The following is a 22,632-nucleotide window of genomic DNA, read 5'->3' as shown; positions in this document are numbered from 1 at the left end:
ATCACAAATTTGTTATACCTGCCAAAAAAGACCTCTCAAGCAGTCTGTCTCAGGAGATACCTATTCCTGATACTCTCTTCAAATGTATGTGTTTTTGATAGCTGATGGTGGTATGTTTTTGATGAAATAAAATGTGGCAAGTTCTAACTGTAAGTAGAATCCATTTCTGATGATACTATTCTATAGTTTGTTTTGATTATGATGCAGATTCCATTTAAAATGTGCCTTTTAATAATTAAATACTTTTTGTGCAGTGATTAATGTTTAAAAACCTAGAAAGTATTTTAAAAGAGTTATTTAACAATAAAAGCAAGTAAGTTATAACACTACTAAGGAAGTGGTAGAATTTAAAACAGAATTACTGTCTACTCCCATATTCAAGGTTTTCTTTGATATAGTGCAAGATTCTTAAAACCAGATACTACCATGAATCTTGAGGCTTTTGGTGCAATGCTACAAGATGCACCATGACAAGTTTTGCATTGACTTTTTTATGACTTTTGATACACTTGTTGCTACATGTTCTGAGAAGTTGTCTCGCTTTCTGATACATGCTTAGTGTGTATTTTCCACACTATATAGAGAGAGGATTATACATGTGTGAATATTGCAGGCAGAAGTTGAAGAGTTCAGTCATTTCTTCATTACAGATGCAGGAAGACAGAATTTTAAAAAAGCTAGTAGGAAATACTGTTGTTTTTATAAATCTGTTTATCTGTATTACCTGTGTACTTAGTGACATGCAGAACTGGTATTTTCAGGTTATGACACTCAGACTCAACACAGATTTTTGCAAATGTGTGCACATAAGATCATGTGAGTTTTGTTTCCTTTTATAGGAGCATAAAGTGCTGTTAACGGGTACCCCACTGCAGAACACAGTAGAAGAATTATTTAGCCTCCTTCATTTTCTTGAACCATTGCGTTTTCCTGCTGAATCTACATTCATGCAAGAATTCGGAGACCTTAAAACAGAGGAACAGGTATTGCATGTTGAATATGTTCAGTTTGAGCTTCAGTATTTGAGTGACTTCCTTGAAGGAAAAACTTTTGTTTTATACAGTAACTGTTATTGTTCCCCACCCTCCCCTTCACTCCCCGCATATCACCTATGAGTTCTTTTGTCATGCAATTTCTCTAAACTGTGCAGGCAGTAGAAATCAGTTAAGTATGATCTTTTATGTTAAAGAATTATTTTTACTTTTCTGGGTTGGTTTTGTAAATTTGGCAAGTAAGTAGAATAATAAGAATTGAAGTCTTCTGGCTTTGTAGACAGAGTCTTTGCAGACAAATGCTAAAAAGATACTCTTTTTTGGGTTCGGAGTACATAAAAAATTCTTTAGTAAATTGGGGTTAAAAATAGGGCTGTATCCCATCTGGAAAATACTTTATATAGGTCTAGGGAAAAAAATAGTGACACGGAGTTAAAAAATTTTTAATTAAAACTACACTATTACTTTTTCATGTTCTAACAAACTTGTATTTCATTTAGGTTCAGAAACTACAAGCTATCCTGAAACCCATGATGCTCAGACGATTAAAGGAAGATGTAGAAAAAAAGCTGGCTCCTAAGGAGGAAACTATCATTGAAGTAGAACTAACTAATATTCAGAAGAAATATTATCGAGCGATTTTGGAGAAAAATTTTGCTTTCTTATCCAAAGGAGCTGGGCAAGCAAATGTACCCAATCTGGTTAACACTATGATGGAACTGAGAAAGTGTTGTAATCACCCTTATCTCATCAAAGGTAAATACATTATAAAGACTGATTCTTTTAACTACTTTGGTAGTTCTATTTAGAATATGTAAGAACTCTTATTATAATTCTTTGATGTCTTCATCAGGCTTGCCAAGGATTGGATTAGGTGGAAGCATTTTTTTGATAGATGTGAAGCAAAGTTGTGAGGCAGTTGCATATTTGAGGCCTGAAATGTGAACATTTTGTTTTGTAGGATTTCACAGAACATTTAGAAGCAATTCTCTCATGGAAATGTTACATCTCTTTAAAAGTAGTATGAAAAAGAACTTCTAGAGCTAACTTTTAAAATTTTTGCTTCTTGAAAGTGATATGGTCTGTGTCAGTCTGTTGCTTTTCTCGCTTAGTGTTCTAACTTGGACGTTTTCCCTGCTTGCAAGAAAATACACTTTAAACTCTTGAAGTTTTTGCTATGATTTCAATCATAGCAGGACTTCAGAAATGGTCTTCAAAATGATGGGTTTAAGACTCATGCCCCATTTAAAATATCATAGAGACAAAAGGACTTGTGGTTTTTAGTTGTTTTTTTACACAACACTTGAGAACAAACTGTACTTTCATATTGGCAATTTGGGGGGTGTTCACCTCATTCTCAGTGTTTTTTTCTGTGGTGTTCTGCTTAAAAACTTAAGACCTGTTTTCAAAGAGCATAGAAATAGATGTTCTTGCTAGGCTTTGGATCCATCCAGAACTTTGTTCTGTCTCCAGCAGTGGCTAATGGGGGATATTTAGAGTACAAGCACTTGTTTTGGTAACTTAGTCTTGTATGTATACGGAGATACTTGTGTAGATGCACCTGTAGATACAGAACAGATCAAAGAAATACATTCTTTGATAGGTGCTGAAGAGAAGATACTTGGGGAGTTTAAAGAAACATATAGTCCAAGCGCTCCTGACTTCCATCTGCAAGCAATGATCCAGTCTGCTGGTAAACTGGTTCTTATTGATAAACTTCTTCCAAAAATGAAAGCAGGAGGCCACAAGGTCCTTATCTTCTCTCAAATGGTGCGCTGCCTTGATATTTTGGAGGATTACCTTATACATAAAAGGTAAGATTCTGTTTGCTCCAGTATACTGTTCTCAGTGGGCATATCTTTGAATGTTAGTGCAGGATTAATGATTACAGCATACCAAAGATAGGAATTTTTTTTTCTGCTAATCACTGTGTAACTTGCTGTGTTCTGTGGTGGCTTTTTATTTATTCACCAACAAATGAAAAACTTCAGAGAACAACTAAAGAGGTTCTTGAGTAAACCATGTGCCTTCAGTTTTTTGCTTTTTCTATTAACTGTTCTTGTATGTATGTACTGTTTATACATTGCCTGTCAGAAACCAAGTAAGTTGAAGTTCAGTGTTGCTCATGCAAATCCCAGAAGCACAGAATGTGTTTTTTATTTACATTGTGTTGAACTTGGACCAGACTGGGGTAATGCAGCTCCTTACCTCCCAACAGAATAAAGTACAAAATGGTAAACAACTGGAGGTTTGTTTTTTATTAATGTAAAAAAAAAAATATGCTTCCTATCTTTCCTAAATTATTACTGCTTTGAATTTTGCAGCAGAACTGAACTACCAGCCATAAAGCAGCTCCTTAGATCAGCTTTTGCTGTCACATTTAATAGCACCCTTTGATTATACTGCTGACTCCACAGAAACTAAGAGCTTATTTAAGCACGTGACTAAATACTACGCATCAAGCCTTAGCACATAAAATCTAACCTTAAACTTGGTTACAATCAGTAGTTGCTATATCAACCTGAAAAACTGTAAAAAGGCATAGTTCTGGCTGGTTTAGTAGTCCATTTGTTGGAATATACATACTGCTTTGAAGTGTATATTTGTCAGTGAACTACACTGTAATATAGAGTTAACATGTAAAAAAAAATTAGTAAAAATGTCAAGCCTTTGCACTGGATACTGGAATGTATATTGAAAATCATTAGTAGATTATATTAATACCTCTTTTTATGATAATTTTGTATAACTTCTATGCTTCTGTGCTTTTTGTTTCATAAAGCTATCTGTTTGAACTGAGAGCTCAATAGTTTGTATGTTTTATTTTAATAGACTAAATTTAACTTCATAGTAGTACTTACAATCCAGTATGGAAAATACTCCTTTTTCTGTAACGATGTAACATCTAGACTAGTGCATCATATCTATAGGTAGAATCTTCTGAAATGCATAGAAGCTGAAACTTGCTCTATGCTACTGTTTGATTAGAATGTCAGAGTGCACACATGACTAGACTTAATACTTAACAGAATTCATGACTGTAGGAGATGGCTGCCTGCCAAAATGCCTGTGGTCCTGTGGATTATCTGTTGTGCCATTTTATAGCTGATTAGAAGAAAAATGGTTATGAAGCTTTTTGACTAGTAGATACACATTCAGCATCTTACTCCATTTACAATGTACAGAAGTATTTGCTCCCTTTTTAAGCATTTCACTTGATTTCAGAAGTTTCATAGGAGTCTTAGTAGTTATCAAAGTTAACAAACAGTTTTACTTAAGGCTTTTAAATTTGCTGGGTTTAATTTGGAAATCCCTGGATTCATTGATGCCTTGATAAAGACTGTTAGAGGTGCTGTCATGTCATTTTTGTTCCATTTCTCTTAATCTTGACAGAATCAATATGCAGTTTGTCCAATGACAGCTCACCAAGTACTGCTTTCTGCTTACTACTTGGTTAGCCCTAATACGTTCAGGCGATTTGGTATATAATACAAAAGTACACTGTCCTGCTTCTGTGACCCTAGGCAGGGATCCAAGCATAATAGCACGTGAAAAACTTCGAGGTGTCCACGTGGGACTTCAGGTCCCACTTCAGGCGTGTTTTAATGCAACTAAGTGCCATGGTAATACATGTTTCTTGGTATGTATAATCAGGTACTTGCATTAATGGACAAAGTTCAGAAGAACTTCTTTTAAAATGCTCAGTGTTTGGACTTGCTGATGTGTATTAGTACTACAGATACATGAGTTCTGTCGTGATTCCTGGTTGTTACCCACTGATAATCGAAGTTAGTTTATATCACTTTTGTTCACTGTAAAAAATAAATGTGTAAGCGGGAGATCTGTTCTAATCTCCCTTTAAACTATGAATAATTTTGTAATGATTTGTGTGTGTGTGTATATCTGTAACAATTTCCAGATACTTATATGAACGAATTGATGGGCGAGTACGAGGGAATCTCAGACAAGCTGCAATTGACCGGTTCAGCAAACCAGATTCCGATCGCTTTGTCTTTCTTCTGTGCACCAGAGCTGGTGGTTTGGGCATTAATTTGACTGCAGCAGATACGTGTATAATTTTTGATTCTGACTGGAATCCTCAAAATGATCTGCAGGTACATTCTTTGAGCATAATAGGGAGGCCTAAGAGGTCAAACCTGGTTGATATAGATTTGGTCACTTTGAATATTGTCTCTGTTTTGAACACGCATCACTTTAAAATGTTCAGGTTTTTAAGGCATATGTTTAATGTTTTTTGATGAATACTTTCTACTTGGATAGGAGAGGTCATCTGGGTTTGGCTGGGTTCTAACTTTTTCTTTCAAATAGATTACTTTTAAAAAGCACAATTAAATTAAGTCAGTGAGTTGATAAAACCCTTAAGATTTTGATGACATTATGAAACCGGGGGTTAGATTTTGCATATACCGGCTAACATTGTTTATGGAAATAGAGCCGTTCAGCTAAAACATAATATATAGAAAAGGATTAATGTGTATTAAGAAACAGTGAATTAATCAAATCTGGGAATTGGATGCTGAAATTGAATCCATTCTCAAGTTGCAACTCCTTTACCGTTTTTATCTGGAGGTCAGATAACTTATGAGTTAGCATGCCTTTTTATCTAGTGTTACTGCAAGAGAAATACCATTCAGTAGCATTCAGCACAGGTCATTCATCTGCATTTTACTTACTACACTGTTTTTAGAAAACTGTTCACAATGTGGAAAATGTCTGATAGCCTCCATTTACTTAAATGTGAATTCGCTTCCTTTTGAGTTCATACTATTTTTTTTCAGATTGTCCTGCAGCAGAAACAATTTCTTAAAAGAATTGTATCTTACTCCTAGATAAATCTAAATGCTTACTGCCATTCTCCCTTCCTTCAAAAGGCCCAAGCCCGTTGTCACAGGATTGGTCAGAACAAAGCAGTGAAGGTCTACAGACTGATAACACGTAACTCCTATGAAAGAGAGATGTTTGACAGAGCAAGTCTGAAACTGGGACTGGATAAGGCTGTCTTACAGAGTATGAGTGGAAGAGAAAACAGTGTCGGTGGTGTATGTAGACTTATTTCTTGAAATAACTTTCTTTTTGCTTTTGTAATCGTGTGAGAACTATTTTAAATTAGAGAAGCTACCATTTTTCTGTTGTTTGCATCTCTGTTATGTTTTCTGATGTGGACTAACAATATAGTTGACATAATTCTAAATGTAGTCAGTTACTCTGTTAAATCTATGACTTTCTTGCCTCTTAAGGTCTAAGGTAGATAGCATCAAAGTTAAAACAAGGAGAAAAGTTTCCCTTTGTTTCCTTGTATCTTCCGATATTAATATCATGTGTTGCTTTAATATAAGATGAGATTTACGTCTAGTATTAACAGGTAATTGTTTTAAACTTATATTTATCATTGTGTTGAGAATAGCCAAAATGATAAAGACACACACTTGTAAAAATGTGTACTGTAACCACATAACAAGTTGTTTCAACTGTCAACTAGAGTTTTCTCTTAGCTTTTAATAGTCTAGATTTTAAGTTTATAAATTATAAGGCACAGTTAGGTTGCAGAAACACTGGAAAGGGAAAGAGAAATAGAAAAGACTTTGGGGGATTTTTTTTTCTTGACTGTCTAAAACCTATTTTATTTGCTCAGATCCAACAACTCTCCAAAAAAGAAATAGAAGACTTGCTTCGAAGAGGTGCATACGGTGCCATTATGGATGAAGAAGATGAAGGCTCTAAATTCTGCGAGGAAGACATTGACCAAATTTTGCAGCGTCGTACTAAAACTATCACAATTGAATCAGAAGGAAGGGGCTCCACGTTTGCTAAGGTGCAGAAGCAGCAAGTTGTTCTGTGACAGTATAGAGCTGTAAACGTAATTGAATGTTGCAAAGCTTATGCTTTTTTTTTTTAAAAAAAAAAAGTTATGTTTATTTTTATTTAATGTGTATGTTAGGTACATTTTTGGGGTTCTTGCATCTATGTGTTTATATTAATGTGCACATAGCAAAATCAGATTTCACATACAGATTGAGTAAATGCCAGATGCAAAGAGCATGCCTGAGCAAACATGAGTAATAGTTGTGTGCTGTTTTTGAAAAGGCTAGGATTTGTGTAAGATACAATGGACTGCATTAACCAAGAATATTATAATAGTTTTGTTTATAGATTCATTTGTATTCAGATATATTAAGAACAGGGGAAAATGTATATAAGGCAATAATTAAGATGATAAAAAATTGTCAGGCTCATTCTAAAAAAGCCTACATATATGATATAGTTTGAACCTTTTGCTTTTTTGGTAAGAGTTTGAAAAGCAAAATAAGAAAGGTCCTAAAATAGCAGGAGGTGGAGAGTATACATATATACACAGGGGAGCGGGGCAGGTGGGGCTGAGAATGTAAGGTCTTAGGAGTAACAGTCTAGAATGAAATTGGACCGACACTTTCTAATTTTTGGTGGGTAAAACAGTAATATCATAGCCTCCAAAAACCTATGCTGGAAAGTTGGATAAACAGAACAAGAAGTAAGTTTGGACTCCTTTAATTTCCAAAGCATGTGCAAACATCAATCTGAACAAATACAAATTCAGGTAAATTAAAAAATACATAAACAACTAAAATCAAGCAGTGTAACTGAGCTTGGAACGTGGGTACTTCATGAACGCAGTTGTGACAATTAAAAAAAAGGCAAAGCAAAAGGAAAACTTTTCAGAATATAACTGTATATTATATTTTATATATAATTTGTAAAATATATTTAGAAATATATATTTATTTAGGCTCTCTTATATCTTGCTGATTGCAGGTTAAATAAGAAATAGAATTCTAAAGGAGAGAGGAATCCAATTAGGGAACATCATCATTCCTGTCTTTTTATCAGAAGAGTTAGAAATTTTTATATGTATTTACTCTTTTCCCAAAAGCAGTGTATCAGGGTTTCTTAAATGCCTTCTGAAATTAAGCTTATTCCATGCTCTCAAGCTTTGATTGTTGGTAGTTTAAACACTCCTTTGAAATTTCCCTCAAGCGAGTACTTTTGCATGAGACAAAATCCCCAAATGCTGATAAGCCTCTTCAAAAGATTGTATTTTCTTCCATCCAAGTAATTTAGATTCACTCTCAGAAACAGAAGAATCTTGCTGCTTTATGTTCTTGTCTCCTGATAGTGCATAAAAGTTCATTAGATTTTTCTGATATATTGGGTATCTGATTTTAAAAAATTAAGGGGGAGGGAGAACTTTTGAGTTGTTTTCCTCTGTAAGTAACTGCTGGTCTTAACAGCTGCTTGGGAGATTTTTGATGAAATAAGGTTATGCAGTCTTTGCAGCACTGAGGCATTCAAACTCTACAAACTTGTGATGTATGATGTTGGTAAGATTTAGTTTTATTTATTACAGGCTAGTTTTGTTGCATCTGGAAACAGGACTGATATTTCACTAGATGATCCCAACTTCTGGCAGAAATGGGCCAAAAAAGCAGAAATAGATATAGATGCTATCAGTGGTAGAGTAAGTACTTCTCTTTTTTAATGCATGTTTCTTCACATACGTGCTTGCTGTTGAATTCTGAAATAGCAGGTGTAGGATTTCTCGTGCTTTTTTGAGTAATAGTTCAACAAATCAAACTTTTTTTGTGCTGGTTAGTTTGTGCATGGGTAATCAGCCTGCTGATGGCTTTAGTATTTCCTAGCTCCCTGGTGTCCCACAAGAGTTTGGGGGTCTTTGATTTTTGTCAAAGACCTGGAAATGGTTGAAAGTGTGTAATTGTTCAGATTGTCCTGTTCATTTGTCTGTAAATCCTGGGCTGGAATCTGCAAAATAGCCAACTAAGAATTATATAAATTTTATAATAGTGGAAGTTGTGTGCTGTACTTGAAGGCATTCCCATGCAGTCAGTTCTAAAAAAGTTTCAGTGCCCCTTTTTACTCACAGAGACTGCAACATAGTCTGTGTAAGTATTCAGCTCAGATGAGGTATTCAGTATTGTTTGTAACCAATGTACTGGCATCGTGGTGTGAGACCCATGTTTTGTTGCCTTAAATACCACAAAATGTTTTACTTGCTTTATAGGTGTTTACTGTGATGTCTTTACAAAATACGTATTAATGACATTAGATAGAAACTGTTGTTTCTGAACTGAAGCCATCTACTTAAGAAAAACTTACCAACTGTTTCTCTGATAAGGTTTGTTTGAAATTTTGCAGAACAGCCTGGTTATTGATACCCCAAGAATTAGGAAGCAAACACGGCCCTTTAGTGCTACAAAAGATGAGCTGGCCGAGTTGTCTGAAGTAGAGAGTGAGGGTGATGATAAACCAAAACTCCGCAGGCCGTGTGACCGTTCCAGTGGATATGGAAGAACAGAGTGCTTTCGGGTGGAGAAAAACTTGCTTGTCTATGGGTATTGTATACATCCTTCTTCATTCTGGAAAGTTTTAAAAAAATAGTATTTTTTCATGTATTAAACAGTATTTATGGAATAACTTTTAGTTAAATTGGCAGTAACCTGGTATGTATATGTAGATTTTATTTAGAATGTGAATTTATCATGCACCCTGTATAAATCTTTCTGACAATTTGCAGTTGAAGAAACATTCAAGAGAGGTGAAAACCTTTCTTCAAAGGAGATTATGACATTTAACGTGAGCACTACAGTAGTCTCTCTAAAAATCATTACAGTAAGTGCTGCAGACAGGTTCAAAACTCTGTAAATAAATAAATATCCGAAATAAAGGCTTGGTAGGTGACTTGATGTTCATAATTGCAGAATATCTTGCACTTCCATGAGGTGAGAATAGGAACTGAAAATCTAACCAGGTATTTTAAGCATCCTTAGATATGTTGATTTGGAAATAAAATCTTAGGTCTTCTCTCGCCCACCTTTTAAGAGAAATGACTGTGTTTGTTTATCAGTATGAGTTCCCATCAGTTGTGTGTCTTAGAAGCCTAAAACAATCATCCATACTTTCTTTGTAAACGGGCAAGTTTTGTTTAAAACTCTGTTTTAAACAGGTGGAGTTTTGTTGCAAATGTTACTTTCGTATTTCTACTTAGTAACTTAAGCTGAAGGAAAAAAAGTGGAAAGATAAATATTTTACAGAGAAATTTCATTTTGTGACAGAAACCTACAGGCTACCCAGGTGTTTCACTTCTGAGTACTGATTTGCATTTCACTTTGCACTAGGTGGGGTCGATGGAGAGAAATTTTGTCCCATGGTCGCTTCAAGAGACAGCTGAATGAACAGGATGTGGAGATAATTTGCCGAGCTCTATTAGCCTATTGTCTTGTTCACTACAGAGGGGATGAGAAAATAAAAAGTTTTATATGGGATCTCATTACCCCAACAGAGGACGGGCAAACAAGAGAGTTACAGAATCATCTGGGTAAGTATTTACGTGTTTCTGCAGTTGAATAGCTTCATATACATATGTCTGTGGTACTGGGATAAAAACAGCTAAAAATTCTCTCTGAATATGTCCTCCTTTGAAATAAATGGAATTTATTCCACATACACAATTCAATTGATGGAAAAAGAAGTGTCATTTCTGCTTTGCTTTGTATTTGATGGCTTACCCAAATGGATTGGTATACTCTGTGTAAGCTTTCTTTTCATTTCAGTTCATAAGAACCTATTCTGTTTCATAGTAGGTGACAACACACTCCTTTCTTTCCCCCTCTCCTGTTTTGTCCTTAGCTGGTGAAATGTAATCCAGAGATGCTCTAAGAGACAAAAGAGAATAAAACCTTGTATCCAGAGGCTGTGATGCTCGTATTTTTTTCTGCACTGCAGGTCACAATACTGGTATAGGATATAGGAACTATGTGTCATGGGGATCTATACCTACCTGTTGCTGTTACTGTATTATATTTTAAATTATATAGGCTTATCAGCCCCTGTGCCTAGAGGAAGAAAAGGAAAAAAAGTGAAGACCCAGGCTAGCACTTTTGATATACACAAAGCAGAATGGCTTCGAAAATACAATCCAGAACATCTGTTGCAAGATGAAGGATACAAAAAGCACATAAAACACCATTGCAACAAGTAAGCAGTAGCTAAAGTGTGAATGTCTTTCAGTGTTTATATTATGTAAAGATTCTTTTTTCTTCTAAGTACTCATTGTCTTAGAAGACTTTAAAATACTTGTGGCACTATGAAGGAACAGGTTTGAAGGGTATTTGCATGATTAGAATAAATAGGTTGCAGTGTATTAGGAGGTGAACTGAGTATTTCACATTTAAATTCATCATTTTTAAAGAAACTGTATGTTTGTGTCTGTACAGAGAAAGAGAGATCGATCTTGCTAGCACATCTGGGGAGTCTTGTAGCAGCCAAAGGACTAAAGAGTTTGGGAGTGCTTAGCAAAGAAACTGAAAGCACTGAAGTTGTTGCCCCTCAATCTTATATGCTGTTTACCTGGCATGTTTCCTAGGCTTCTGAGAATCTGAGCTTCTAGCTTGTTGAAAGCTCATAGCCATGAATGAGCTTGTTTTAGATAAATCATTATTCTGTAGCAAAACTTGTCATACTGTGCTTGAAAACTTCATACAGCTGTAGTCAAGAATTGAGATAAAGCATAGAGAAGCCATTGGGGTCATGCACAAAATTCAAAGTGAGAAGGAATGAAAAGGTGATGTGAAAGATGTTCATTGTCAGCCCGCTGGATAGTTTCTAAGGGAATCTTCTAAGTAGGAAAAGGGAAAACAGCAGTTTGTTCTTAGCAGTATTTTATAAAGCAAGTGAGGGGTGTTCTGATGGCCCTGGTCTTTGTCTAGGTCTTGAAAGAATTTTTGCAATGAAATGATTTGAAACAGTGATTGTAATAAAAAATGTTAGGTGACCTGAATTGGAGGTTACCTCCTCTTATAACTGAAGGAAGTATGTTTTAGGAAAATGTCTTGAAAGCTTTGTGATATTGCAAAAGACAAAACAAAACCACCTGCAACTATTGAAAGCTTTTAGACTGCTAATATTTGTACTTCTTTTTTCTTTGTTTAGGGTCTTGCTTCGAGTAAGAATGCTGTATTACTTAAAACAAGAAGTCATTGGTAATGAATTCCAAAAGGTGTTTGATGGAATTGATGCCAGGTGAACTATAGAGAGGTTTTTTGCTTGTTTATTTTAAATGTAAACTGTCAAACGAAAAATTAAAGAAATCTTCCTAGACCTAAATAAGAAACGTTAAAACCAAATATTTGTATTCCTAGGCTGTGATAAAAATGTTTTTGTTTACTAAACATTTTGTTTTGACCTGACATGAGGAAGTCCTGATACTTATTTATGAGTCTAGCTATATAAAGTAAAATTATTAAAGTCAAATAGACTGAAAAAGTGCATGAAAGACAGAATTATATACTTTACATTCTAACTGGTGGGTTTCTCATGCCTCTTTATGCACACTTTTGGTTATGTGCTGCATATTCATTATTTTTTTTTTTTAAATCAAGTATTGCCATTTGGAAATTCTTGAACTCGCAGGAGCTTGTGGTGGATAGAAAGTTTTAATTTGATTCAGAAAGCTGTTATAAACATCTGTGGAAGAACAGTCCATCTCGTGCTATTAAACGTAAAAGCATATACTCCTTGGTTTGCTAAGTTTTGTAAGCACAACCTGCTGGGAGTTGTCAGAGTTTACTGAGAGAGGAATAATACTGTATGCTGGTTCTGCTTTCATATTCTTTCTCTGTTACTGGTCTCTGTCAAATATAAAATACCAAGCTGTCTGGGTGTTTTGTATTGCTGTTTTTAGGGTCTTATTGAATGCAGAGGTGAAAACGGTATGCCTCAGTTTCTTTAGGTTATCAAAATTATTCTTAATGATAAATTAATATTGTATTGTGTGGCTTACGTAACTTAGTAGCATAATCATCCACTTTTTAACTGTTATTTGCTATTAAATAACAAAGTGCATTAAAAAATTAAACACTTCAATCCTAGGACTCTTTACAACCTTCAGAGTAATCTTTGAATTAGTTTGCTAGACATGGAATGTTGTATATGTGTGCTTGAAGAGAGAAGTTTAGACCCCACATAAAATACAAATGTACAAAGAGAAAATTATTTCTTCCTCTGAATATTATTGATGTCGGTGTGTTGTTGGTGATTCTCCTCAGTGAAATTGATGTTTGGGTCCCTGAGCCAGATCACTCTGAAGTTCCTGCTGAGTGGTGGGATGCAGATGCAGATAAATCTCTTCTAATTGGAGTTTTTAAACATGGTGAGTAATATGGATGGCTGCGTATGTACTTCCCCATCCCTCAATATAAACACCCTACACTCAATTTTTTTTATAGCGTACTCTGAAAGTTGAATTTTTGCCACTTCTTTTTTCCTTTATAGGTTATGAAAAATACAACACTATCAGAGCAGACCCAGCGCTGTGCTTCTTGGAAAGGGTTGGCAAGCCAGATGAAAAAGCAGTTGCGGCCGAACAGAGAGCAAATGATTATATTGATGGGTATGAACACTTAAAAGTGGGCATGAATGTTTTGGGGCCTTAAAGTAAGCGAGACTGAATTTATATCTTGTACTTTATTCTCTTCTTAACTGGTTTTATACTAGTTTGATGTCGTTGTGAAGAATACTACTTTGATTTTACTCTCACAGAGTGGAAAAGAGTTAGGAACACTGTAACAGAACCATTGAAGTTTGGGATTTTGCAGTTAAAGGAAAAATGCAGCAATTTGTTGTTAACAAGGACTCTACCTTGTGTTGCTGTATCAGAAATATTACTTAGACACTGAAGTGCAAAAGCCTTCAGAAGGCGGAGTATTGCAGACCTGTTTAACTTGATTTCAGGTCAGTCAGCTTGGTGTATTAGTCTTGTGTAGCTAACCGCTGAACCCAGTAGATCAATTTGAGTATCACTGATAGCTTCTGAAAGGGAGAACTGCTTTTATTCATTGCTGCATCAGTGAGGTTAGCAGCTGTGGTCATAAAGAACATCTTTGAATGAGATAGTGAATTGGGAGGCAGGATTCAAGCCATGAAATATTTTTCAAATAGAAAATTAAAATACAGTATATCTAACTAAATTTAAATGAGTTTTGCTTAATTGAAAAGCCTGTATGGACTTCTAAAATATTACTAAGATGGGTTCTTTTGTGTTGAAATCTTAACAGGGATGTAGAAGATCCAGAATACAAACCAGCACCGGCAATGTTTAAAGATGACATAGAGGTATAGTAGGCACCTATTAATAGCTTCTTTTAACACCCTTAGAATGTAATGCTTCCACCTTTTCATTGAGCAAATTACTACATTTTTCTGTATTTCTCTAAATCGATAGAACTTACTCTGTGTGTTTCTGCAGTTGTGTGGGCGGGGGGGAATGGGAGGGAATTGTATAACTGTTGTATGTCTTGTTAGCCATTGGTAAAAAATATATGTAACTCTTGTTCTTTGTTATATTCTGAAACTGTCTGCAAGATGTAAGTTTAACCTAAATCTCTGGAGAGGGCTACATTTTGAATTTTGCTTCACTTCTGTTTCTCTACAGGATGATGTTTCATCCCCAGGTGATCTAGTAATAGCAGACGGAGGTAAATACATAAAACTTCAAATCTGAGCCAATTCAGTCTATTTTGAATTCTTTAATTCTCCTGACTCTTAGCTAAAATGTTTTAGATTGCCTAGTGTAGAACCATAGGCACCAGCAATGATTAATGTCTTTATTTTTCCTGTGACTTTGTTTTAATATAGATGGACAAATGATGGAAGGAGACAAAATCTATTGGCCCACTCAGTCTGCCTTAACAACACGTCTTCGCCGCCTAATAACAGCTTATCAACGAACAAGTAAAAATAGGCAGGCCCAGCAGATTCAGCCAGCATTCCCAATACAAACCAGTATGATGCAGCCTCCATATGAAGAAGCTGTTCTAAATCCAAAGATGGCTGCTAAGATTGAAAGACAGCAAAGGTATGTGCAGCAGGCAAATACACATTTTTATTATATCCTTATATAAAAAATTTTGAAGAAATAATAATTGCTAGCTGTGTGAAATAGTGAAGAAAATGACAGGATTTCCAATTTTTTTCTTGCTGATCAAGATGGACAAGAAGAGAAGAAGCTGACTTTTACAGAGTTGTGTCCACATTCGGAGTGGTATTTGATCCTGAAAGGGGACGGTTTGATTGGACCAAATTTAGAGCAATGGCTAGACTACATAAGAAAACTGATGAGAGCTTAGAGAAGTACTTGTATGCATTTATGTCAATGTGCCGGAGAGTCTGTCGTCTCCCCTCAAAAGAAGGTGGGTGTGTATATTTTTACTTTTAGTTTTATATTTAATTTCTGTTGCCAGTGCTTATCTTGCAAAGGTTTTTCTTTCACATGTTCCAAAATAAAAATGGGGGAGAAGGAAACGATGAAACTTCTGAAATGTAAAACTGAAAGCTTATAATGGGTACACATACATTAACTGATTAAAGCCATCTACTTCTAGTATTGATTTACAGCAGGGTTTTTTTTTCCAGATTCTCATCTTTGTTTTGTTTTAACACAGAACTCGTAGACCCAAACATTTTTATCCAACCAATTACAGAGGAGCGTGCTTCTCGGACTTTGTATCGCATTGAACTCCTGAGGAAAGTGAGAGAACAGGCTCTTAGACACCCACAGTTGTTTGAACGACTAAAATTATGCCAGCCAAACCCAGACTTACCTGTCTGGTGGGAGTGTGGGACTCATGACAGGGATTTACTTATTGGAGCTGCTAAACATGGAGTTAGCAGGACAGATTATCATATTCTTCGTGATCCCGAACTCTCATTTATGTCTGCCCAGAGGAACTATAATCAAAATAAAGTGGCACTCTCAAGGACTTCTACTCCGCTCTTGCATCAGTACCAGATGGCGTTATCTGCTTCTCCTCTTACACCTCAGTCAAGATTGTCAGAAGCTAAAGTGAATGCTTTTGAGGACACAAAAGCAAAAAATGAAAATCTGAAAGAGGACCCTCAGTCTTCTGAAGAGGAATCTATGTCTACAGAGGAGACACAGACAATAATGAAATCTGAACCTTTGAGTCCAAAAAATGGCACACCAACACAAAATACAGACCACAAACCTAGCATGAAGACTGAAACAGATAGGCGCATGGTGGCAGCAAGGACAGAGCCTCTAACTCCAAACCCAGCTTCCAAAAAACAGAGAGTCAGCAAAAGGGGATCTGACTCTAGCTCTGACTCAGACTCTGACTCAGATAGATCATCCTGTTCTTCCAGGTCATCTTCTTCATCCTCTTCGTCTTCCTCATCTTGTTCACACTCTCGATCAGGCTCTAGCTCTTCATCATCTTCATCTTGTTCTTCAGCATCGTCATCATCCTCATCATCGTCATCATCATCGTCGTCATCATCATCATCGTCGTCTGAAGAGAGTGACAGTGATGAAGAGGAGGCACAAAAACGTGGTATGTGTGTAGTATTATTTCTGCAGTATAAGTCTTAAACTGAACAAGTTTATTCTTAATGGAAAAATGTCTAAAAAAGGGTATTAAATGCCACAAAAGTAGACTTAAATGTATTTGCTTGACTTCTGATATTCTTACAACTCACTTGAAGGGGTACGGCATTTTCTTTCCTTCATATCAGTGCCTTGGATGAGGTAGGTAGGATTTGTTGGCTGATTCCCTAAGCAAGCTTACTGTACATGTGGTTCATGTGTGGGAGGAAAGTTGAATGGCTGATGTTTTCTGGAAATATATTGTGTGTGTGCATTCCCTACAACTGTTTCTTTTTCTTCCTAAATATAGATTCTTTTGGTTTCCTTGTTTGTTTTTTCCACTCTTGCTGTCTTTGTAGCTTCCTCATTGTGCTTTCATGAAATCTGCAAGCTTCCTTCTGTCCCAGCTATAGCTACTTTTTCTTGTAAACTGGAGGTAGCCAAGCAGTATACTTGCACTGAAAATTTTCAAACACTAAATATGTACCTGCTTAGAAAAGACTGAGGCGATTATAGAGCATGGGACCAAATAACAGACACACTTTTGAAAGCTTCAAAGTAGAAGCAAAAACCTCTGATCAGTGAAGTGATTTAAAATTTTTAATAAACCAAACAATTATTATTTAATATAGTCCTTATTTTGATACTATGAAGTGTCCTCTAGTTTTGCCCCATTGAGACTCAGAATGTGAAAAGATTTCTATACTGTGTGATAACAAATGGTAATAGAAGAAGGAAGAGGATGAAGTTAGGCAGTAGGATTACAGAATAAGTAAATAGGCAAATTTTTTTTCCCGTTACCTCAGGGAAAAAGGCATTGTGTTAATCAGATGGATCCTCTTGTCTGTGGAAATGACAAATGGAAACCACAGGGTTAATTTCCTGGGAAAATAATTACTGGGCAAGTAAAATGCTGCTTTAACAAAATGATTAAGATGCTGCTGTCTGTAGTAGTGGAAGGACGGTTATGAGAGGAAACAATTGTATGCAAACATTAAGCATTCCTTTTCTCACTGTTTTATATGACATAAATATTTAGCTCTAGATAGTGGATACTATAACAGGTGCTACAAGTCCAAATACTAGGCTTACTTTCTGCCAGCTCAGTCAGTTCAGGCAAGTAATTGTGCCCTCCTCAGATTGCAAAATCTGGTAAATCAGTCAGCCTTTCTTTTTGTGGCTATTTTGCTATAAGGTGGTGTTGAAGAGATTGGTAAATGCTGGAAAATTCTGTTAACTTCATCTGCATTTTAATTTTAAGCGCAGGTTTTATTTCATGTTGTACAATGATCATGGACCTTTGGCATAGTTTTCACATTTGAAACATCTTTTAAGGGAGAGCTAAATTGTATCAGATGTCTCAATACATAGCTATTGTTAAGAACAAATTTGAGTTCTGTGGACTTGTCCTTTAATACTCTCATCTCCTTGTGTTGATGTAGTATTTACCTTTTCAGGCAGTACATTTTTGTTTTTTTAGTTTCAGACTGTTTCCCCATGTCATAGTGAAATTACATTGTTGTCTGGATGGAGGCAAAAGTAAATTAATAATGAGAGAAGTACAAGACAGTCAGAGGACACACTGGAAAGATACTAGGAAAAAATCCTCTGTCATTAAATTTAAAAAAATAAATGATGTAGATGCATGCGTTCAAGACGTGGAACACCCAGCATTCCATCCAGTAAATGAAATGGGGTGGGTTTTTTTTTTTTTAAAGTAGTATCCCAGTAGATTTGCCATGTTCTGGTGATAGACACTTTTCATTTCAATTTAATTCTATATTTTAGTGCATGTTGCCTTATGATGTCTGTTTTCAAATAGCTACATGTTTTGACATGTTAAGCTCTTGAAATATTAACAGGAATATGTGTGGAATTTACATGCCTGGAAAAAGATCAGCAGTCATCCTGAAAAACCTAACAGATTAATTCTTCAGTTTAACTTTTTGTTTGGACTTTCTCTGAACATCGTTCTGTGTGTTTTGTTCACCTGAACCTCTTACAGTGAATGTTTAACTTCTTTACAACATCAAATGATATTAGTGGTTTTATTTAGCAGAAGGAACCCCGCATATAAAAGCATATGATGAAGAGAGTGTAGCCTCTCTGAGTACAACACAAGATGAGACGCAAGACAGTTTCCAGATGAATAATGGGACACCAAATTCCACTTATCTCCTACAAGGTGGATATATGTTGGCTGCATCGTACTGGCCAAAGGCAAGTTTATAGTACTACTTTGAAAACCAAAGTTGTGGGGGAAGGTGGGCTGTGACATTAGTATTCAATTAAATATGTTAAAACCATACCACTGCGTTGTGGGGAGATCTTGGGGGAAAATACCCCAGAATTCTGTTCATGGTAAATTCTAGTAAAATTACGACGAAGCATTTTATACATCAGTTGTATAGCTGTATCTGTAAAAGACAGAATGTTCACATAGGAAACAATTCTTTAAATGAAGCATATTTAAGATGAAGGTGAGATAATTTATCAGGTATTTGGATGATCTTAAGTCATTGAGAGGAATTGTTTAGAGTAGTCCAAAAGAATGTAAAAAATGAAACAGAGCAAGAAATCAGTTAAGCTAAATATTAGAAAAACTTTCTTAATAGTAATAGGACTCCTTCAGCTATGCTGCAAAATTGTAAGTCATGTTAAAATATAGACTGGCTGAAGCACTGCTGTAATAAAACTTTTACATTACAATTTAACTATACAATTCTGTATCGGACTTAGTGAAATTAATGAAATTCTAAAGTATACTTTGAAAAGATAATAACACTAAGTGACTGGAAGTTCATCTGGTTTGAAATAAATACTGAATATTTTTAAGCTCTTTAGTCGTATCTGAATTTCTGTGGCTGACATAGCTTGGAAGACCGCAGAGCAGTTTCTTACACTTTCGATGACTAGCTTACTAAGAAGATGAAGCAAAAGTTGTGAACTGCTGGAATGCCGAATGTCTGTTCGCTACATAAACTTGAACTGTGATATCTTTTTGGATGGGTTTCTTTCCTGACATGTAAGGAAAATGAGACTGACTTGGCCATATTCTGGGTCTGAAAAATCTACTTGCTTTTATAGTCCGTATTACACTTAGAGGTTTTAGTGTGTCACCTTTTTTTCTTTTTTAAAGTGTAGGAAAGCCCATGTGATGTTAACTTTTGTGACGGATTTTTTTGAGGCTTATATTTTTCAATAGTTTTAAAGAAATTTTAGCATGTTTAGTGTGTTGCTAGGCATATGCTATATAAAAAAAATATACACTGGCATTTTAATAAAAAACATAATTTCAAAATCTCCTTCTGTGCAACAGGCATGAGTTGCAAATCAGCTTGACACTTAAGAGCCAGATCACAAGCTTGTAATGAAGGAAAAGTTTCAAGGTCAGGCGGTTGAGGAAAGTCTGAAAAGGAGGGCAACACAGGAGACAAAAAGGGTGATGAAACAGGGAAAATAGATGCGGGATCTGAACTTTCAGGAGCTTTTACTTGTTGTTACATTTGCTCCTGGAAGGTGCATTTAAATCTAAATAGTACTTTTCATAATTTCTGAACGTTCGTTTTGAGAAGGGGAGCATAACTTCCCATGTCACAGGTGCTTGGCAGATTCTGAAAAACGACATTCAGAGTGTACAAAATCAGACTTTTTAAATACAGGGGAGGGCCTTGAACTTGGCGAAAAATGTTTGCTTACAGAACAGGTAATTTTAGCATTCACATTTTTTATTTACAAATACATGCACTCTGAAAGTATCAGAAGACTTGGTGGTTTCTGGACTCTACCTGTACTTAGCTGAGTTTATTGGGACTCAGGATCTATGTATTATGCAGGTGTGTGAAGTCAGATCTATGTTTGGTGTCTAAGAACGTGAATGAGGAATAATATGGTTTGAAAAGCTAAAATGAGATGTAAATAAAAGTCTGTAGATCTAGTTTTATAAATGCTGCTTGCCAGATATGTTATGGTGCTGCCCACAGGTTCAGTCCCTGCTACCAATGAGTCAAAGCCCAGACCCACAAATGCTGCTTTGGTAGTTACCGTCTCTTTCCTTTAAAAGTAGGTGAGATAATGTGTTTCAAGCATTTGCAGGCCCCACACCCTGTATAGATGAGACTATATTATTTGTTTACAGGTGATGAAATTAAGTACAGAGGTGGCTTTCACAAAGTTTTACAGGGAGTCTGTACAAATCCAGGAACTTAGAAATCTTTTAGGTCCAAGTCCAGTGATTAACAATTTTGTCATTTCTCTTCTTTTTAGAATTAGAAGATAATAACATAAATGTAATGTGTACACGTGTTGGTAAGCATTACTCTTACAAAAACGCTTTCTTTGTTTTTTAGGATCGAGTTATGATTAATCGACTTGATAGTATTTGTCAAACAGTGTTGAAAGGTAAATGGCCTTCAGCAAGAAGGAGTTATGACAGCAATACGGTGGCATCTTTCTACACGACCAAACTTCTGGATAGCCCAGGTGCAGCTGCAGATTACAGTGAGCCCAGTGCACCAACACCCCTTCTTGCAGGTGTTAAAGAAGAATATGATCAATCGCCACAGATGTCAAAGGTGAAGAAGCATGTACGAGAAAAGGAGTTTACAGTGAAAATCAATGACGTATGTTTATTTTTATTGCCCTAGGACCTGATTGCGATTGCGGTGTGCGGCATGCTTTACCTGCAAGTGGCTGCCTGCTCTCACTCTCACTTCCTTCACACACTTGTTTGTGGGTATTTGGGTCTGCTGCTTCTGGGCATTGAGGGTTTGGTTTTTGGGGGGTTTCTTTTTTATTTGTTCTTTTTTGGTTTGGTTTGGTTTTTTAATTTGCATAAGCCACTGGAAGGAATCACTGTTACTTCTCTCTCTGAAATGAAATTTTGCCATTCTGGTGCTTCCTCAGACAGCCTGTTTTATGCTGTTTCTAAGAAATCTGGTTAGTAAGGAAAGGTATTTCTGTTGTTTGGCTTTTTTGAACATGTCAGCATGTCCTATCCAGCAAGCACTTTATTATTTCATGGCCTTCTAGAAGGTTACAGGTAAATTTCCCAGTTTAAATGCAGGCTAGAAGCTTAAAACATTTTTCTTATCTGTAGTTTGAGACCTGTTGGTAGCACATAAAAATGTATGAAAACCTCCTCTTGTAATTCGGACTGGTATTTCTTTAGGACTAGATTAGGGAGCTAGACAGCTGTTCAGTGTCTGGATTTTTCAGTTAAGATAATAGATAATTTAAAATTTATTTTCATAGAAACAATTCCATGAAATTTCTGTTCAGATTTTTTTACATGAAAGAGAAGCAAGATTTGTTTGCAGGTCTAATACAATGTTTTCGTTCTTCCTCAACTCTTCTGGAGTAACTGTTTGTCTGTAGGAATCCTGATTATGAAGTAGTCATTTCTGCTTCAGAAGAGACTCTTCTAACCCTGGGATTTATTTAACAGGAAGGTGGTTTGAAATTGACTTTTCAGAAGCAGGGACTGTCTCAGAAAAGGCCATTTGAAAGCGAGGAAGGTGCATTGGGACAGCAGCAATACCTGGCTCGGCTACGTGAACTCCAGAATGCTTCAGAAATCAGCCTTGTCAACTTCCCAAAATCACTTCCCGAATCAGGTACATAAACTGTCAGAGGGCATAAGAGTTAGTAATAAATCTTATCTTCTGCATTCTTCTGTTGATCTCCATGCAGTGGAGAGAGATGCTTGCAATGTTATTTGTTCTAAACTGCAGTCTGGAGGAATTCTCTCCAGTGTGCTAGGGAAATTGGGCACCTAAGTTGAGCCATGAGGTTGAACCACATGAATACTCTCTCACAGTGTCAGTTACTGTAATGTTCATTTATTAGAAGGATGCCATTATATATCATAAACAACCCCACAAGAAGATTTTAATAAAGTGCATCACTCTACACTGACAGTAGTCAGTTTAAATCGGAACTTATTGTGGCTAGTTTGTAAGTACAGATGAAGAGTTCCAGATTTATGCCTGTGTTAATTGGCACTCTTCATATTCTTTCCTGTGTCTCATGTAAAGAAACAGTAGAGGACAATAGTCTAGAACCAATTTTTTGGCTTATAGCCAAAAACTTACAGCTTAGTTTCATAAAAAAAACAGTAGATGTAAACTGACAAATAAAAATGATCCTAAAGTAAGCAGTTAAAATTTGGATTGAAGTATTTGAAAATAT

The 22,632-nt window shown here is 35.9% G+C and overlaps 1 protein-coding gene across 3 annotated transcripts in view; it reads left to right on the top strand.

Moving 5' to 3' along the window:
• The window catches only part of CHD9 (chromodomain helicase DNA binding protein 9), a 99,013-nt gene that overhangs the window by 65,269 nt on the left and 11,112 nt on the right, over positions 1-22,632 (top strand). The window contains exons 15-35 of one of the 3 annotated variants that reach the window (XM_075715567.1): positions 840-983; positions 1,493-1,748; positions 2,596-2,806; positions 4,912-5,107; positions 5,885-6,052; positions 6,646-6,825; positions 8,395-8,505; positions 9,201-9,397; positions 10,181-10,380; positions 10,880-11,039; positions 11,994-12,083; positions 13,109-13,212; positions 13,335-13,452; positions 14,117-14,174; positions 14,494-14,536; positions 14,697-14,916; positions 15,048-15,250; positions 15,503-16,411; positions 18,503-18,663; positions 20,793-21,065; positions 21,890-22,058. In XM_075715567.1, the coding sequence (XP_075571682.1) occupies positions 840-983; positions 1,493-1,748; positions 2,596-2,806; positions 4,912-5,107; positions 5,885-6,052; positions 6,646-6,825; positions 8,395-8,505; positions 9,201-9,397; positions 10,181-10,380; positions 10,880-11,039; positions 11,994-12,083; positions 13,109-13,212; positions 13,335-13,452; positions 14,117-14,174; positions 14,494-14,536; positions 14,697-14,916; positions 15,048-15,250; positions 15,503-16,411; positions 18,503-18,663; positions 20,793-21,065; positions 21,890-22,058 (4,171 nt within the window). Of the gene's footprint in view, positions 1-839; positions 984-1,492; positions 1,749-2,595; positions 2,807-4,911; positions 5,108-5,884; positions 6,053-6,645; positions 6,826-8,394; positions 8,506-9,200; positions 9,398-10,180; positions 10,381-10,879; positions 11,040-11,993; positions 12,084-13,108; positions 13,213-13,334; positions 13,453-14,116; positions 14,175-14,493; positions 14,537-14,696; positions 14,917-15,047; positions 15,251-15,502; positions 16,412-18,499; positions 18,664-20,792; positions 21,066-21,889; positions 22,059-22,632 lie in introns of all 3 variants that reach the window. The other 2 variants (XM_075715566.1, XM_075715568.1) reach the window with 2 other exon arrangements.

The sequence above is a fragment of the Pelecanus crispus genome, chromosome 8 (assembly GCF_030463565.1).
Source record: "Pelecanus crispus isolate bPelCri1 chromosome 8, bPelCri1.pri, whole genome shotgun sequence".
Classification (NCBI taxonomy): domain Eukaryota; kingdom Metazoa; phylum Chordata; class Aves; order Pelecaniformes; family Pelecanidae; genus Pelecanus; species Pelecanus crispus.
This window is presented reverse-complemented; position numbering and strand designations above follow the sequence as displayed.